General features: G+C 32.8%; 1 protein-coding gene across 1 annotated transcript in view; it reads right to left on the bottom strand.

Moving 5' to 3' along the window:
• ABCA13 (ATP binding cassette subfamily A member 13) overlaps positions 1 to 20,095 on the bottom strand; it is a 504,928-nt gene that overhangs the window by 161,072 nt on the left and 323,761 nt on the right. The window contains exon 48 of the mRNA XM_031957225.1: positions 14,570 to 14,678. Coding sequence (XP_031813085.1) covers positions 14,570 to 14,678 — 109 coding nt within the window. The remainder of the gene's footprint in view (positions 1 to 14,569; positions 14,679 to 20,095) is intronic.

Genomic DNA, 20,095 nt, shown 5'->3' on the forward strand with positions numbered 1-20,095 from the left:
TGGCTTTTGACTTCATCATTCAACTAGAACTGTCCTCTCCAAAGTTAACCATGTCTCAGGTGTGAAATCTAGTGATATATTCCTAGTGGGCTTCCTTTTTTGATCTCTTTTCCTCAACATCCTCTTCTTTGTAGGTTTTTGTGACATTACTCTATCTTGGTGCTCCTTCTATATTTCTGACCACTCATTTATTTTCACATATCTTTTTCTGCTTGATCAACAAGGAATACCCATTAACTGGAAGAATTTTCCAAGGATCTGATCTGGCTTGGTAATCTCATTATTACCATGGACTCAATGATCATCTCTTGTTAGTCATCATCTTGGACTATTCACTCTCTCTCGTATCAAATCCAATTATTTGGTAGGTCATGTTGACCCACCTTTGCAACATTTCTTGTATATGTCCCCTTGTGTCCTGTAACACTGCTGCTACTCTAGAGCAAGTGCTCTTCATCTTCATCATGCAGGCTGGACTAGTTCAATAATCTGCTGATTGGTTTCCTCTTTCCCCATTCAATTCTATTCTCCAATTAGTTGCCAAAATGGTCTTCCTAAAGTGCAGATCTTACCATTTTATTTCTTTATTAAATCTACCCTAGTAACTCCCTGTTATTTTTTAGGATCAAATATAAAACCTTCTGTTTGGCTTTTAAAGACTTTCAAAATCTGGCTCTTTTTTAACTTCATTTCTTGCCAGCATTTGCCACCCAGCGTGAAGTTTACTTTATTATTATTTTTTATTTGGTGAGGTGATTGAAGTTGAGTTACTTGTCCAGGGTGGATGCCACAGCTACTAAGTGTTAAGTGTCTGAAGCCAGTTTTGAAATCAGATACTCTTAATTTCAGGACCAGCACTCTATCCATTGTACCATCTTACTGTCCCCCCCTTTTAAAATTTTCAGTTTACTTTAAAAAAACAGAATAGAAAAAAAAAAAAAAAAAGACAGCAAAAGAAAAAAAAAAAAAAACAGAACATTATCTTGTGTCCAGCAGGAAGGATAAAAATATGTAACACTAAATTTTCTGTTCAAGAAAGGATATAGTTAAACGCAGATGCACTATATATACATATACATATATATAATGTATGTGTGTATATATGCATATATAATGTATGTGTATGCATATATATACATATAGAATGTATGTATGTGCATATACATATATGTACATACATGTGTATATGTAATGTATATAATGCATATACTTATACAATATGTAATGTATGTATATACACACACATTCACACTCATCCACAGATATACATATACAGAAACACACATACACATCTCCATATACTCAGACATATTTATATACACATGCATTTACCTATATGTAAACATGCATCTAAAACAGCATTACTATGGGTGACATATAATATAGATTTCTCTTTTGATAGATTCTTTAAGTTTGACTTTGTCTAAAGGCAATGATTACTAGCCATGCTTTTTTAAAAAAATAAATTTGCTCCTGATCCTTGTTGTAATGTTTGTGTATTTCTCTTATGTTCAATCCCTGCTAACTATTTTGTTTTACTAAACTTGTCTGACTATTACTTAATCTCCCCCCATCCATGGATCCTTCCCTTGTCTTCTTCTTGCCCCCTTTGTTTCCCCATCTGCCCATCCCTTCCCCCTTATTTCTTTATAGATATTGTAGGGTACGTCAACCTTTTTGGAATATATGTAATGTTGTTTATTTAACCCATTCCTGATGTGACTAGGTTTTCAGAAATATGAACCCTCCTTTCTCCTCTAATGCTTCTGCATCTATGCTTCCTCTGCACTTCATTTGTATAAATCTTTTTTTTTTTTTTGAGCTACCCAATTACAGATGTCAGTCTTAAACATATTGCATACACGTCCATATAAAGAAACAAACAATTTGTCCACGTTAAGTTAATCTTGGATGCTGGCTCTCACATGTTAAATTTTCTATTAAGTTTGGGTATGGTTGAAAGTGCTGAAAATCTGTGAGTTCATTGAATGTCTGTTTTCTTTCTTTGAACATTATGGATAATTTTGCTGGATATAATATTTTTGGCAACAGGCCTAGTTTTTCTTTTCTTTTTTTTTTTGCCAGTATATATGATTCCAGAACCTTCAGTCTTTTATTGTGGCTGCTGCTAAGTCCTATACAATTCTAATTGTAGCTCCAATTCTTTTGAATTGCTTTTTCTTGTTTCTTGCAAAATTTTCTCTTTGAACTGGTGCTTCCAAAATAATATTGCTATCTGTTTTTCTCAAAGGATCTCTTTGAGGTGGTGATCGTTGGATTTTTTTCTATTTCTATTTCCCCTCATTTTCTATCAGTCCAGGACAATTTTTTAAGATTGCTTCTTATATTATTGTGTCAGGATTATTTTTTGTCACAGATTTCAGATAGTTCAATTACTCTTATATTTTGTCTTCTTGATTTGTTTTCCACATCTGTTTCACATTCTGTTCTATGTTTTTTCATTCTTTATAATTTGTTTTGTTATTTCTTGGTCTCTTATAATTTCACTGGCTTCCCCATGTCCAATTCTAATTTCCAAAGAGTTGTTTTTGTCTTTAAAACTCTATCTCCTTATTTAATTGGCTTCCTTTTTTCATAATCTTATTTTTCTTGGATTTTTTTTTATTTTTGCTTTTTTTGTTGTTTTTCCACAGTATCTCTCATCTGAATGTTAAATTCTTTTTTGAGTTCTTCTATAAATTCTCTCTGAGCAGGAAACAATTTAACATTACTTTTCAGGGTAAAAGAAACTTTTTTTTTTTTTTTACTTGTATCCTCCTCTGAAGATGAACCCTGGCCTTCTCTATTCCCATAATAAGTCTCTGTTCTTTCTTTTTTGCCAATTCATTCCAGAGGTGTGCATGGAGGACCCCTGTTTTGCCCCAGGTCTTCTTGATTTTTCACTAATTTATGTTCGCTCTGAGGCACAAATTTGTTCTATTTGTGGGGTAAATCTGCAGAGCTTGAAATTTACCCACCTACTCTGCCATCTTCACAGAATCCTTCCCACAAATAACATTTTTAGAGGTATAAGGTGCTTTCATATATATATTTTAGTGCGCTCATTTACAGATAAGGAAACAGAATCTGTATTATAAAGAAGCTAAAAAAGACCTGAATTCAAAAAATGCCCCTTATATCCTCTATGACCACATTTTTTGAAATCAGGTCTTTTTTAGATTTTTAGCTCTTTTCATTACATTATAGGTGTCCTGAAATGGCTAAACACACAAGGTTCTATTAAGAGGATTTTGTATTATAGGAGATAATCTCAATTCATTTATACATAAGAAAGTATGCTAGAACTTCTCCAGAAACATATTTCCAAATTTTTTGAAAATATGAAGTATAATTGCTATGTAAGCAACAACCAGCAGGATGATTTCAGAGAAGCTTGGAGAGACCTACATGAACTCATGCTAAGTGAAATGAGCAGAATCAGAAGATCATTATGTACAGAAACAATAAGACTATACAATGATCAATTCTGCTGGACATGACTCTCTTCAACAATGAGATGAGTCAAAACAGTTCCACTTGTTCAGTGACAAAGAGAGTCAGCTACACCCAGAGAGAGGAATATGTGGAACACAACATAGCCTTCTCACTCTTTCTGTTATTTGCTTGCACTGTATTTTCTTTCTCAGTTTTTCTTTTTTCTTCCTTCTTGATCTGATTTTTCTTGTGCAACAAGATAACTGTAAAAATATGTATACATATATTGGATCTAACATTTTTTCAATATGTTTAACAGGTATTGGACTACCTGCCAGCTAGAGGGGTGGGGAGAAAGGGGAAAATTTGGAACAAAAGGTTTTGCAAGGGTCAATGTTGGAAAAATTACCCATGCATATGCTTTGTAAATAAAAAGCTGTAATGAAAAAGAAAGAAACATGAAGTATATTGATGGGTATTGGGTTGTTGGATCAGTCCCACTATTCATTACTGTAGAAAACTCCCATTGAAAAAATTCCCCTTAATACAGACTGGTACCGCACTACAGTTTATAGTCTCAGGGATTTGCTGGGACACTAAAAGGTTCAGTGTCATGGGGAGTCACATAAACAATGTTTATCAGCTGTGGAATATGAACTAAGATCTTCTCAAATCCAACCCAGCTCTTAATATTCTAAATCACACTGTTAGACATGTATAGATATAAATGTAGATGAATGTTGGCATATAGGTAGATAGATAGATAGATAAAGAAAACTCTTGAACAATGCTTATTATCTCCCTCAATTATCCTCAGTGGACTATTATATTATTTACATTTATGCAATTTTCAGAGAATTATGCAGAGAAAATGTTAGATAAAATATTCTTGATCTGTCCATATCCTGCATGGTTTCTAGACTCAAAATGTTTATTGTTTATAAATATTCCTATCTCTGATTTTTTTTTTAATCAATCTATGTTTGTTAAACATGGCAAATAGCCAGAGAAAATGCTGGGGGTTAAAGAAATAAAGTGCCTCATTTGTAGAAGAGCCAGGAGGTCAGGATCACTGAATCGAAGATTTGGTATCTCAGAGTAAGGTTTAAGTAGACTGTGAAGGTCTGAAGGGGCTAGATCAATTATCTATATACATATAAGTATACAAGTTAAATACAAAATAAATAAATTCAAGCCAATTTCAATGGGACACTATGGAGAAGAGAAGAATCTGAAATGGCCTAATGGAAGAAGTGCTGTTAGAGCTGAGATTTGGGGAAAAAAAGCTAGGGATTCTCAAAAACAACACTAATAGATAATAACAATAGTAAGCCAAATGCTTAAACATGGCTCAATTTTGAGTAATCATTTTATTTCATAATTTCAATAAAATAAACAATTTCATATTTTTAGAGACATCAATGCTCAAGTATATTTATATTTTGAATACAATTGGTTAATTAATACTAGGAGATAAAATTCCAAGAGAGGAATCTCTAAAATGAATATATTCAAAACTCTTTTCAGTGATAAAATCTGAATTTTTGACCAGTATTTCACTGAGAATTTTCTTTGTCTCATTCAAAAGTTCATTCATTCAAAGTAATAACTCTGTCAGTGTTCCTATAGGCTCTCTTTGCATTCTTTCCATCAGATATTGAATCTCATCTTTATTTGTTATCACTCTTGAAATATCCGTGTGTGTGTGTGCATGTGTGTATGTGTGTGTGTGTGTGGTGTGTATATGTGCATAAAATCTCATTCGATCATATTATGTAAGAGAATTGCATCATGCCATTCCATTGTATGAAGGAATTTCTTAAAGATGAAACTTCATCTTACTAGTTTTTATGATAATGATCACTATGTAAATGTGCATGAAAGATTAAATTTTATATAGTTAAAATATATTTAATTTTATCTATAATAAAAATTGAGTTTTGAATATAATACAAATTTTCTTACAAATATATTCATTAAATGTCTACAAGTTAGGTACATACTAGATGGAAGAAAAACAAGTGAGTTCTCATGAATATGGAAATGTCAAAAAGCAGGAAAAAAAAATTCCATCAATAGGAAAAAAGCTGATCAATGGATTTAATGATGATCTGAAACATTCTATTATGACTTGTCATTTCTGCAGCTTTGGGGGTCTATGTCAACTAAAATTTTTGTACTTGCTCAATGAAAAATATGTTCTTTCTCTCTTTATTGTAACGTCAGTGGAATAATTTTGGCTACCAAAGAATTCAAAAGTTATACCCATGTAGCATGAGTTGTTTCAATTGGTAATTGATTCTTACTTGACCAGAAGTTAATTGGTTACTTGTCTAGGATGTTTTATTAAAAACTACTATTCATGTATAAATGAGCTTTGATGACTCCTTCTATCTGAGATTTTGTTATTCTGTAAGCTAGACCAACTTTGAAATAAAAGCGAAGGATAAACTGACGGTCATTCCAAGAACTACATTAGTATGCACAGAATATTTTTTTAAAGAAGGCCATCAGCTTATTTGGCACTTTTTATATAGGGGATTTATGGAAAGGATTGGACAAGAATAACAATGGGTAAAAAGATTTCAATAAGCACCACCGGAGGGAGGGCTCACAAACTACAAGAATATTATATTAAGGTCCCAGTTGATCAATTTAATGTTTGCCTATTGCCATCTATTTTCATAAAAGACTTGATTAATTTAAATCACAAGGTACTAGAGGGCAGGTCTCATGCCTGTATAAAACTTAATTTGTACTTTGTCAGGTAGCAAACTCAGTGAAATACTTAATCAAAGTTTTAAATGATCAGAGATAGAAAACAAATTATTCTCTGTTGCTATCCTTTTCTTCAACTTATTTCTTGGACTTGATGCTACCTTTTACACTATCACATAAAATTGAAATATATACTCCATACCAAGATAACATCAAAATGGGTACATGACTGGGATAAATGGTGATACTATAAGCAAATTAGGAAAGCAAGGGATAATTTACCTATTAGATCTTTGGAGAAGGGAGGAAATTATAACTAAAGAAGAATGAGAACATTATGAAAGGCAAAATGAACAACTTTGATTTCATTAAATTAAAAAGCTTTTACATAACAAAACCAATGGAAACAAGATTAAAAGGGAAGTACAAAACTGGAGAAAAATTTACAGCCAGTTTCTGATATAGGTCTCATTTCTAAAATAGATAAAGAACTGGGTCAAATCTAAGAATACAAGTCATTCCCCAATTAGTAAATAGCTGAAGAAAATGAACAGATAATTTTCAGATGATGAAGTTAAATCCATCTATAGTCATATGAAAAAAAAAAAATATGTTACATCACTATTGATTAAAGAAATGAAAATTAAGCCAACTCTGAGGTACCACCTCACACTTCTCAAAATGATTAAAATGACAGGAAAAGATAATGATAAATGTTGGAGAGAATGTGGGAAAGCCAGGATACTAATGCATTGTAGCTGAAATTGTGAAATGACCCAGCAATTGTGGAGAGCAAAATGGAAGTATGCCCAAAGAGCTATAAACTGTGCATACCCTTTGACCCTAGAGGTACCATTACTGGGTTTGTATCCCAAGGAAATCATAAAGGAGGGAAAAGGACCCACATGTGCAAAAATGTTTATAGCAGCTCTTTTTGTGATAGCAAAAAATTGGAAAAGGAGTGGATACCCATCAATTGGGGAATGACTGAAGAAGTTGTGGTATATGAAGGGAATGAAATGTATACAATGTGTAAAACCTGTGGACCTCCCACCTTCCAAAGGGGTGGATTAAGGATCCTTTTATATCTCTTCATTCAAGTAAGTCCTGTTTGATCTTAATAATTTTGTCAATTTACTTTTGGTCTTAATTTATGTTGTTTTAGTTTCTGTGTGTATTGTCTTTTTAGCTTTGCTCACTCCACTCTGCTTCAATTCTTTTTTTTTTTTTTTTTTTTTTTTAAGGTATTATTTTCTTTGGTGAACTTTTGTCCAGCCTTTACCATTTGGTCTATTTTGCTTTTAAGGCATTCTTCTAATTAGCTTATTATATTTCCTTTTCTATCATTCTCATTTCTCTTCCCAATTTTTCCTCTACTTCTTTTACTTGATTTTCAAATTTCTTTTTTCAATTTTTCCAATTATAAGACCAATTCTTATTTTTCTTGGAAGCTTTGGATATAGGAGTTTTGACTTTGTTATCTTCTTTTGAGTGTATATTTTGATCTTGTCACCATAATCAGAATCTTTTTCTGCTGTTTGCTCATTTTTCCAGTCTATTATTTGGCTTTTAATTCTTAGTTAAAGTAAGACTCTGTTTCTATGGTAAAGGGCACAATGTCACAAGCTTTAGGAATTCTGCATAATTTTTTTTTGAGATCCTTCTAGGGACCTGTGCTGTGAACCAACACTGCTAACCAGATCTGACTATGGGCAAAGCAACAGAGTCTTGCTCAGTGCCAGCAAAGAGATCCCTGCAATCTCTCTGATCAGCCATTCAGCCCACTACCATCTGTCTCCAAAAGTTGCTGTTGTTACTGCTACCAATATTGATTCAGTGGCTTCCAAAGCCAACTCCAATTTTGACAGAGTTTCCCTCACACTCTAGTGGTATAAGCCTTTCCTGTAGACCTTGCAAGTTTTTCTTGACTTTTGTAGGATATAAAAGATCTGGATATTACTGCCACTATCCCTGATTCAAAAGCTCAAAATAATCAATTGTTAATACTGAGGAAATCAAGGATTTTTTACCTTCCTAGTTCTTCATTCTCTAAATCAAATTGTTGTGTCACAATTCTCTTTTATTGTCCTGACTCATTTCCCTAATTGTCCTGACTCAGTTTTCCTAAATTGTCCTGCCTCAGTTACCCTGAATTGTTCTGCTTCAGTTAATAATTGTTCTGTTCAACCACCCATCCCTCCTAATCATAATGATCCAGATAAGGAGAAAGATCTTTTATTTTAGGCATCATCAGAATGTTGGGCGCCTCTCCCCATTCTGTAATCCCAATTATCTGATATCCCCCCCCCCCCATGCCTCCCCTCACCCTGTCAGAACCAGATTGTTAATCCCGTGTTCCTGCTCTCAGCACCCTGACTCTGTCCCTGCCTTGGTCTACCCCCTTTGTCTGAGGCTTATGTATATATGTCATTGAGAACTCACATTATTTGCTGGATTCTTAGAGAAGATAGTTTCATTCAGCCCTGGGACCAAACCATGGATCCATTTGGTCCCAGTAAATCTCTCCCTTTCAAATAAAATATTAATCTCTATCTTGCCCCAGTTTCTCCAGCGTTACAAAATCTGCCTGAAGAATAGGGTAAAGATGATGAGATTGAGATTTCTCCATAATCTTGTTCAGAGTGACCCAATTGGGAAAATGTAGTTCTGATTAAAGACTAAAAAGAACCTAATCTAGGTGAATGCTGGCTCATTATATTCTACTCAGGGTTGGGTCTAGATTGCCTTTGGGAAGGAAGAGGGCTGTCTGAGAGTAATAGTGACATAATCAAAAGTTACATTCCCCCAGGCCTTTATTAGAATAGGCCCTCTTCTCATTACAAAATTTCTTCTCTAGTTAATTGTTAACCAGAGTTGATTGCTATCTATCAGGAACAGCCAATTCTTCCAATAGTATAGAATTATCAAGAAGCCTGCCGAGGGGTATTTGGTTTAATAGTGAAGGCAAAATTACCATTCTCTTATTATTTACTAGAAATAATTAATAAAATTATTATATACAAATTATGTCAGTTATTTTATGTATCATATGAAAATTTATAGCTTGAAAAGTGAAACCTTATGTTGATTACGATTTGTTTTTCTCTTATTGTTAGTAATTGAGAGTATTCTTTCCTATAGTTGTGAATATATATGTGGAATCACAGAATCAATACATCTTTCCTTTTCTAATTTCTCTCAAGATCTGGAAAAGAATTTAGAGATTGGGTGTTTGAAATCCCTGATATTGCAGGTGGAAAAAAACCATAAACAGGTGACATGTCTTAACCAAGGGAATATTTCTACTTATGTTGTGCCACAGTTCTCTGTTATCATCCTGATTCAGTTTCCCCCCCCCCATTGTCCTGACTCAGTTTCCCTAATTGTCCTGCCTTGGTTTCCCTGAATTGTTCTGCCTCAGTTCTTAATTGTTCTACAACACCATCCCTCCCTCCTAATCATAATGATCCAGATAAGGAGAAAGACCTTCTATTTTAGACAACATCAGAATGTTGGGTGCCTCTCCCCATCCTATAATCCCAATTTATCAAATGCCCCCCATCCCTCCCCTAACCCTGTCAGAACCAGATTGTTAGTCCTATATTCTCGCTCTCAGTGCTCTGGCTTTGCCCCTGCCTGTACCCGGCCACGTATATATATGTCACTGAGAACTTACATTGTTTGCTAGATTCTTGGAGACTCATTTAGCCCTGGGACCAAACCATGTATCCATTTGCTTCCAGTAAATCTCTCCCTTTCAAATAAATTATTAAAAACTCTCTAAGCTCTATCTTGCCTCAGTTTCCCTGGCATGACATTTAGTATTAAAATGAGGAATGAAACCAATTATTCCAAAGTATTGTGAATTCATCTTTGCATTGTGGCTAGAGATCTGGCCTTGAAATCAGAAATATCAAGATTCCAGCCTTGCCTCCCATATGTTTTATCTATGGAACCTTGAGTAAACAACAATCTTCCTATTTGAGAGAATATTCTAAGGCTCTAAGTTAAGGAGAAGATTCTGATCTGCAATGATAAAGGGGGCTTCCTTTTATATTTTGCCTTTGTTTTCCATTTCTTATGGATCTGGACAGTTTTCTTTTAGGATTTCTTAATATATGTTAACCAAGTTTTTTCTTTGGTCAGAGGGATTCTTAAATTATCTCTGTTCAATATGTTTACTAGGATAGTGGTTTCTGATAGTATTTTACAGGTTTGATTTTTTTTTTTAACATTTTAGCACTATTCTAATATTTTAATTATGTCATGAAATTAATATTCCATTCTATCTGTCCCATTCTAATTTTCAGGAAGTACTCTTCTCAAGTAAGAATTTTCACCTTTTGTTCTGAGGTATTTTCCTTCCTTCCATTTTTTCCCCTTAAACTTGTAATTCTATTTTTTAAAATTTTATTTCATTTCTTTTTCCATTTTTGAAGTCTTTCTGGTCAAGCTATTCTTTCCCTGGGGCTTTATTTGGATTTGTTAAGGGATTTCAATCTTCTGAATTTATTTCTTATTCATCTCAACCCTTAATTGTATTCATTGTATTCAGAATATTCTTTTATTTATTCCTTGCTCCAATTTCAGTTCCTGAACTAAGACATTATGCCAGTGTAATTCTGTGAAACCCACACATTCCTGAATGGGATGGGCAAGACCTATTTGGTCTAAGGAAGCTAGATAGTATAGTATAGTATAGTATAGCTAGATAGTCAGGAAGATCTAGTTAAATACAGCTTCTAGATCCTTACCATTGTAAATCACTTAATTTATATTTGCTTCAGTTTTCTCAATTGTACTATGAGAATATTAATAGCACTTACCTTTCAGGATTGTTATGAAGATTCATTGATTTAATATTTGTAAAGCGCTTAGCATAGGGTCTAGTACATACTAAGTGCTACATAAATGTTTGTTATTATGAGGTATTTATTATTGATCCCTATATAGACTGGATACTACTTCTGCTATAGTTTTTGATTGGGAAGTTGGTGACAGATCCAACTTCTACCACAATCCCTGGCTTTTGTCTCTATTTTCTAGTTGTCCACTTTGAGTCCTGGCTCAGTTTCATACATGATTACTTTCTATAACCCTATTCAGACCTCCAAATTCTTCTTTGACTCAGATTTAATATAAACATATCAAAATCATAAAACCCTAGAAAAAAGTGAAAATTTAACTCTATTTTGCCAAAAGAAATTTTTTATGGAATTACAAATAATAAATTATAATTTGATAGCATACTAAAACCATTTTTAGTAAAAGAATTGAAAATTTAAACAAGTAAAAATTAATGAAAGAATAGGGAAAAAAATATATATATATATGTTTGAGAGACTGTGGGAAGATCAGAACATAAGTGAACTTTTCTTGAGTTTGTCAATATATATCTTTATGTACAAGTACATATTCAAATATATATAACCATTTGAATTTATGGTAAAAACCTTTTATATTCAATGTACATATTTTAAATTAATTATAGCATATGGTGTAAAATACTAGTTTAATTCTTATTTTTACCAACTGTTTTCCTGCTTTTCTAGCAATTCATATGAAAGGAAGATGTTTTTTCTCCAGGTAAATAAAATATTGAACTCAATTGATTAAGATTATTCCTATCTAATATATTTTTCTGATTTGCTATCCTATTTTTTTCAAACAGTATCCCATAGTTTTGTTGATTGCTACTTTGCAAAAATAATCAAGTCTAGAAGGGCTATTTTTTTTTTCAATTCTTTATTCAATTTTATTCAATTCAACTTTATTCAATTTTTTCTCATAATTTCCCTTGGGATTCTATATCTTTTATTTCTCAAAATGAATTTTGTTATGACTTTTGTCTCATTCCACAAAGTCGTCTCTTGGTAGTTTGACTGAAATAGCACTAAATCTGTAATTTAATTTAGGGAGTGTCATTTTTATTATAGTTGTGCAGAGCAACAATTAATATTATATCTCTATCCAATATTTTTTAATTTCTTTAAAACCTGTTTTGTGATTGTATTTGTATGCCTGAAGTATGCTATGGTAGATTGATTTCCAGATATTTTATTATTATTTTTATTATTGTTAACAATAATAATAATAATATAATTTTCATTCTGTTATTCCCTCTTGGATTTTGTCATTGCTCTACGAAATGCTATTGATTTTAGTGTGTCTCAATTTTTTTTCCTAATTCTCTGGGATTTTATAAGTAAACTATAAAATATAGTGACAATTTTGCCTCCTTTTCATCAGAAGGAAAAAAAAATTTAAAGGAATTGTAAATATAAGTGATTTTTAAAACACATTAAATGTTTAATCCACATTGACACAAAATAGAGAAATGAAAATTAATATAATTACCCAATAAAATAATAGAAAATTTATAATTTAGAGGAATTCTGGGAAAACTACCATATGAATATACTTTTTCAAATGGTTATGAATTGCTCCAATTGTTTTAGATATCACTTCAGAATTATAAAAGAAAAGAGACTAAATTGTCTTTGTCTTACAATTCATTGGTGCCACTCCTAGGTGTGGAGAAAAGATACAGAGAAAAAGAAAAAGAGGCAGACAGGCAGAGATGACAAGAAGAGATTAAATATAGATATAAATATATGTATATATATATATAAATATTTATAACAGCATTAAATGTGATAGCAAGGAACTAAACAAAAAGTGTGCACTGCCCAATAAACTTGATAATTTTACTATATAATATAATCAATTATTATTGTACAAAAAGAAATGATAATTTCGTTCAAAGAATTCAAAGAAGCATGGGAAAATTTGTATAAACTTATGCAAGGTGAAATAATCAGAACCAAAATACAAATATGCATAATAACTACAACAATGTAAATTTAAAAGAATCATTAAATAGATGCCCAATTCTAAGTAAATCCCCCACAAATTATTCTCCCAGAAAACAAGGTATGAAATAAACCTCCTTAGAAGAGAGGAAGGGGATTTTTAGGGAAGAACTTTGCATGCATTTTCGGATATAGTCACTCTATCAAGGATTTCTTGCTCAGGTGTTGCTATTTATTATAATGGATAATTCAATGGTGGAGTGGGGAAGAAAGGAGAAAGTTATTTTTGCCCTTCTATAAATATGATATAGAGACAAAAGATATCATTTTTAAAATTTAAACAAGTTAAATCAACAAATAAATTAATAGTTCATATAGCATCAATATTTACATATTGTGATTTGTGTATGCTTATTTCAAGCTAATTAGTGAAACAGGGTTAAATTGTCTTAAACTAACAAGTAGATGTTTTTAAATAGATAAATTTAAAGAGCCTATTAAAACATGTCTGCCTATACTTCTTGTCCATCCATACATATCCTTGACTCCGTCTCTCTGTGTCTTTTTCCCATTCTTTTTCTCTCTTTTTGCTTTTTACATTATCTTCCTCACATTTTTATTCAGGTTTTTAAACTCCATACTCCATTAAAAGCTTCTTCTAATGGAAGGCATACTTTCATTAAATGCATTGTCGTGATATGGATGAGACCTGGGCTTCTAGAAGGCAATTCTTTCTGACTATAAGCTCTGGCAGTTCTGACAAATTTGTTGTCTAAGGATTAGCATAGCTTTCCTACTAATATCATTGCCAGAGGATTGGTCACCAAGTGATGATTTTTTTTTTTCCAGTACCTCATTAAACCATCCATTAAGGCATGGAGAAGTCGTAATATGCATTCACAGAGAAATTATTCATGTGTATAAAATCATAGATCCTTGAAATATCGAAGTGTTGAAGGAAGGAACTGTACAAACCTGACACATTTTTAAATATAGCAACCCGAAAAGATGCATTTCATTAATCCAGTCAATTAACTATAGATTCTAAGATGAAATCTGCATCCTTCAGCCACATAAAATAACACAGCTAATTTACATCCAACTTTTCCATCATGATGACATTAGTAGAAAATCTAGTTTGCGAGTATACCATAATTCAGAATTTATAACTCACCTTTAAGAGTCCTGCAATGGGATGATTTGTGTTCTTGTCAACCAATATATAAAATAATCAGCACAGAAACAACTCATCTATACAAAGTGGACTGATCCTGATTGCCAAATGTATTAAAATCATAGACTCATTGAATTTTTAGAAACTGAAGGGACCTCATCGAGTATCTTTCACTTTAGAGCTGAGGCTTCAGAGACCTTGAGAAATGGTGACTTTGGCCAAGAAGACAGATATCAAGGTGATATAGATGCCCAAGATGACATAGCAGTAAGGGATAGAAAGCTTTTTATTTGATGTGCCTTTATTAGTTAAGAGACCAAGGAAAATATCCATGCTGATCTTCATGTTCAAAATGAAAGGGGTTGGGTGTTCTATTTCATTTTAACATGTTATCCTTTTGATTAATAAAATGCAATTAGTAAATAATTACCGTACTGTCTCCAGTTCACAGAAGGTGGTAAATGCTGCCACAGCACCAGATTATTTAAGTGATTTAGATAAGATGGTAAGGCATGAAAACCCTTCTGATTATACCAGACCTAAAAAAGAGATAAATTTCAATAAACTTCATATATTATAAATTCATAGTAGTAGCCTTAGGTGGTAGAAAACACATAACTGGAGTCAAGCCATCCAGATTCAAATCCCAGTTTCAATACTTATTAGCTGTGAGACTTGGAAAATAATATGATTTCCCTGAGCTTCTGTTTCTTTATTTTTAAAATGGAGATAGTAATATTTGTGACACCTTGCCATAAGTTAAAATATAGAAATAACATTTTGTAAACCTAAAAGTCTTTTTGTAATTCTTATTAGAAATGGATAGTACATAATAATGCAGTATAAATCTGACATCTAATTCAGTAAGTATAGGATTTTTTTTTACAAGATGTTCAGAGGTTTGAATTAGTAAATTATACTAAGATTTGAACCTGGAAATTCTGCCTACAGACAGTGCTCCTTCCATTCTATACAGTCTCCTCCAAATGTTCACATAGATTTTGGAATTCCAGTCACTGAGCCCTGAAAAGAAGCAATAGATTCCAGCAAACTTTCTTCTTCTTTTAGACAAAATTTATAGCTAAAAATAGATGTTTCCCAGAGATGACTGAATGTAGCCCTATAATTAGATTCTCAAAGTAAATATGAATTCCAAGCATTTTTTATTTTCCATTTTTATGCAAATAAAATTTGACTGACAAATTAATAGTGCATGAGAGCATCAGAAAGAAATATCCAAAATAAATAAATATTTCACATTGGCATTGATTTTTAAAATAAACACTTGCAGAAAGTGGCAAAAGGAATAACATACCACTATTATATATGAAAATAATGAAGGAAAATTTACTAATTTGAAAGGACTCCAAGAAAAGGTTTAAAAGTTGAATAAGAATTAAAGAGAAAGATTCATTTAATTGGCTGTCTGAAATGAGGTAAAGAATAAAAAAGAATGCTTCAGCCTGCAAGTTTTTAAGAAGTCAATTTACTCGTCTCAGCCATAACTTAGTTGATGAAAATTTTTCTTTTCTCCAGTTGACTTTTGTTCCTCTAAGCCTGATAATGCAGTTTGACAGAATTGTGAATTGTCAGATTCCTGTATACAGAAATAGGTTTTCCAGATACACTTGAACCTTATAATTTAGAAACCCCTTTACATCTCCCTACATGCAAAGATCCACCATTATACAAGATCAACCTTTTGTACACAGCTTCCTTCTGACTTCTGTCTCTTTGAAAATTGAGTTTCTTTTGAGACTTATCTTATATGACATCTCTTATATGAAGTTTTTTTATTTGCTTTGTGTTCTTTCCTTTATTCTCAAATTAAGATATATATTTATCTGTATGTATGCATGCATACATATATGATAGTACCTTAAATATAGTATATGCTGAATAAATGTTTGTAGGAAATTAGACTGAACTGGAATTGAAATTGGATATCAGTGCATTTCTAGAACCAAGGGGGACACAAGAAGCAAAATGAAGATCATCTTCTTGAATATGACCAAATAATTCCCAGAAGACATAAATAGCTTCTAGGTTGAATTAGTCCTCTTCAACAAAATCAAAATGCTGTTTGGGATCCTAAATTCATGAAAGAAGATAAGCAGTAGCTCAAAGGAAGGCTACCTCTAGGTGATGATATCATGACCCAGTAAAGTAATTCCACTGTCTCTTCAGGAAATTTGACAAATTTTTCTTATTTTAGTACTAGTTATTGGCCATACAGCTTCTTCCAATCACCACAAGGGGTCACCTATTCTAATAAATTTTACAACTAAAAATTAATAAACTAAAGAATGGTGCTTTGTATGTTCTTATGAGGAGATGGTTACAAAGCCAATAGGTTAAATATTTTAATATTTTATACAAGATGTATACTTTTCAGGGTAGATGGGACATTGATTAGTGGTCTCATACCGTCAATACCTGAATGGAATAACTTTAGGGGCCTCAGTGGGAGATTTCCTATAGCATAATGAATCGTATACTCAGGTTATTCATATGCAAATGTTCATTTTTCTCTTCAAAAAGGGTATGTAAATTGTACATTCTATGTCTGATGAACAGGCCCTAAAGGTTGAAGTAAAAGACTGGTCATTAATTACTGAAAGGTTAATGCAATAATTTGACATGACAACAGGCAAAAGCAGCTTCCAGGAGGTATTTCAGATAACAGACTGCCCTTTCTGAGTATAATGTAACATTGTGAGAATGTTCTGCTATGAAGGGAGGTACTTTCTCACTGATCATGCAGCTATAATTTATTCCCCTCCTCATAGCTGGGAAAGGACATGCCAAATAACACTAGAAACAGTGACAAAAGTCAGGACACAAACATATCAACACAAAAGACTAATCTAATCAAAGGCAAAAAGGAGCAGGTGTCAGAGAAATAAATAAATCATATAACGCTCTCATCAGACATCCAATGATGTAATCAAGGGCTTCATTTGAGGTGTACAAGTGATGGATAAAATAGGAAGAGGGAGAGGGTGATTTCTAAAATAAAGATATAATTATGTACTTTGAATAGAAAGGTAAAATAGAAAACCAGTTTTATATCTCAGAAATTAAAATCTAAATGTAAAAATATCTTAGGATAAAAATTAAAATAGCTTCTCTCTAAGAATCTATATTACTAGGATTAGCCACATTGCTGAGTTCAGATCCATTGAGCTTTATTATGGTTCCTGTTCTCTATCAGCCCAGAATTATGATCTCACCAATGTGAGGAACTCCTGCATCTGTTTTCATTGCATCTATATTGGCCTCCAAGTTTGTGCTGCCTTCCAGCATGTCCAGCATGTTGATCTTCCTTTCTCAAAAATTTCTGGATCACAATCTTTGTTTCAATACAAACTCCAAACCTCATAATAAATATCTATTGATCTGCTCTTGAACTCCCTGGTCTCTAAGTTCATCAATCTCCTCAAACCTATAATTTGCCTCCAGTCATTCAGAAAACATTTTTTAAATACTACTTAAATACAACTATGTGCTTCACACTGTTGTAAGAAGTTAGGATACAAAAAAGGCAAAATACAGCTCCTACTCTCACAGGTTACAGGTTTAAAATTATTTAATAGAGGAGACAATAGGTAAACACCTATCAACAATCAAGATATATGCAGGATAATTAAAGGAAAGACAGAATAAGCATTTATATAATGTCAACTATTGCTAAGCACTGTGCTAAGTGCTTTGCAAATATTATTCCGTTTGATCCTTACCTCATAATAACTATGCCAATTTATTATCCCTATTTTGCAGTTGAAGAAACTGAAACAATCAGAGATTAAATAACTTGCTTAGGGTCAACAGAGCTAATAAGTGTCACAGGTGCAATTTGAACTCAAGTCTTTTTGACTCAAGGTCCAGTACTTTGCTATCTAGGATAAATTAGAGATTGTCAACAAAGAGAAGGCAGTAGCATTAAGAGGGTCAAAGAGTCTACCTACAAGGAATAGGACTTCAGTCGAGCTCTGAAGGAAGCCAAGAAATAGAGATGAGAAGAGAATAACAGACATGAGGGACCACAAGAATGGTCATACCTTAATTGTGATAATCAAGACCCATCATAATCATTTGCCAATGGATGCCCTGAACACTAGCACACAGTAGCTTGGGATTTGCTCCTAACTTGATCCACTTGCCGCTTTGACACCTGCCAACAGGCACTGAAAGAATAGCAGGAACAGGGATTCTTATTGCCCAGTTCCCACTCTCAGCTATATGTGGACCCCAAAACCCATATCTCTATTTCCTCCTGAAGTGATTCAAAATCCTATTCCATCTCACACTCTGTGCTCACAATCCCCTTCTCAAAGGTCATGGTACAAAGGCATTCTGTCCTACTATTATTCCTCAAATTACAAAGGGTTCTACTGTCCATGAAGTCCATCATACATTGTTTCTATTGATTAATCTATGAGGTTCATGAAAAAGAAGTCTTTCTAACTTTTCTCTTTGTATTTCCAGAGTTTAGCACAGTACTTATTAGGTGTTACCTTTCCATTACATACTGCATACAAAGATGTTCAGGTCTTCCAAACACATAAAAAAATTAACTTCGACTTTGCTTCAAATTTTTATGCATATTTTCTCTTCTCTTCACAACCAAACATCTTGAAAAAGTTAGCTATACTGAGTTCCTTCACTTCACCTTCCATTTGCTTTCAAACCAATTATAATATAGTGTCCAAATTCTTCATAAATTACTCTCTCCAGCTTACAAATGGCATCTTAGTTGGCAAATCTAATAGCCTTTTTCAACCTCTTCTCCTACCTAACCTCTCCTTGACTTTCAACCCTTACCACCTGTATCCTCTGCCTGTATACATTCACCTTACTTAGTTTCTTTGACATTATTCTTCCCTAATTCTTTTCCCTACTTAGTTTAACCATTCCTCAGTCTTATCCCATAACATTTATATCCTGTCTGATAATTTAGAGATTGACTCCTTTAATTTTTTTCTCTATACTTTCTTTTTAAGTGATTTCATATCCTCCCATGGAGTCAGTGATTATTTTTATATAGATGCCTAACAAAATATATTTTAATGCAAATTTCACTTTTGAACTCCTATATTGTTTACTGCCTCCTTTATATCTACCCACTAAGTGTCTCACTGAAATAAACTAACAGCCCTATTCAGAACTTATTCACACACACACACACACACACACACACACATACACACACACACACAAAATCATGCATGCATGTACCTTTTTTGCACATCTGTGGAAAGCATTATCATCATCTTCTGTCATTCAAGTTAATAACTTCAACATCTTCTTTAACTCATCATCTTCTTTTATTCCTCAAATCCATTTTATGCATTTCTATCCTCAATCTTACAAACACAATATTTGAATGCATCACTTTTATCACATAGCCATCTCTTCAGTTAGATCATTGATGCTTTTCACTTGGATGACTTGAAGAACCTCCTTCCATTTCCAGTTTGTCCATCTCTCTTATTTACCCCCTATCTAGCATCCCAAATAATATTACAAAGTCATAAATCTAACTATATCCTTTCCCTATTCAAAAACCTTTAGTAGCTCTATATTATCTCTGGGATAAAATATAAGTTTTTATAATACCATAATTTCAACCTATCCTCTTCAACCCTATTAAAGTAATCTCCTCACCCTTACAATGAATAAAACATCTTCATTCACAGCCTACATATATATCATTGTTCTTATTTTTCTATCATGGATCCTTCCTTGACTATTCCAACCCTTATTGATTTATCTCTCTTTTGATCTCTTCCTGTACCTATAATCTGTACAACTATCAGCAACAACTCATTTCTAAAGATTCTTTCCTGAAAACCTAAAGTTTCTAAAATATTTCCTAAGAATTGAGAAATAACCCAAATAAGAGGTTTCTAAGCAGATGAAGCCTGCTTATAAATTCATCAACTAAAGCTAAAGT

This window comes from Sarcophilus harrisii, chromosome 1 (genome assembly GCF_902635505.1).
Source record: "Sarcophilus harrisii chromosome 1, mSarHar1.11, whole genome shotgun sequence".
NCBI classification, from domain to species: Eukaryota; Metazoa; Chordata; class Mammalia; order Dasyuromorphia; family Dasyuridae; genus Sarcophilus; species Sarcophilus harrisii.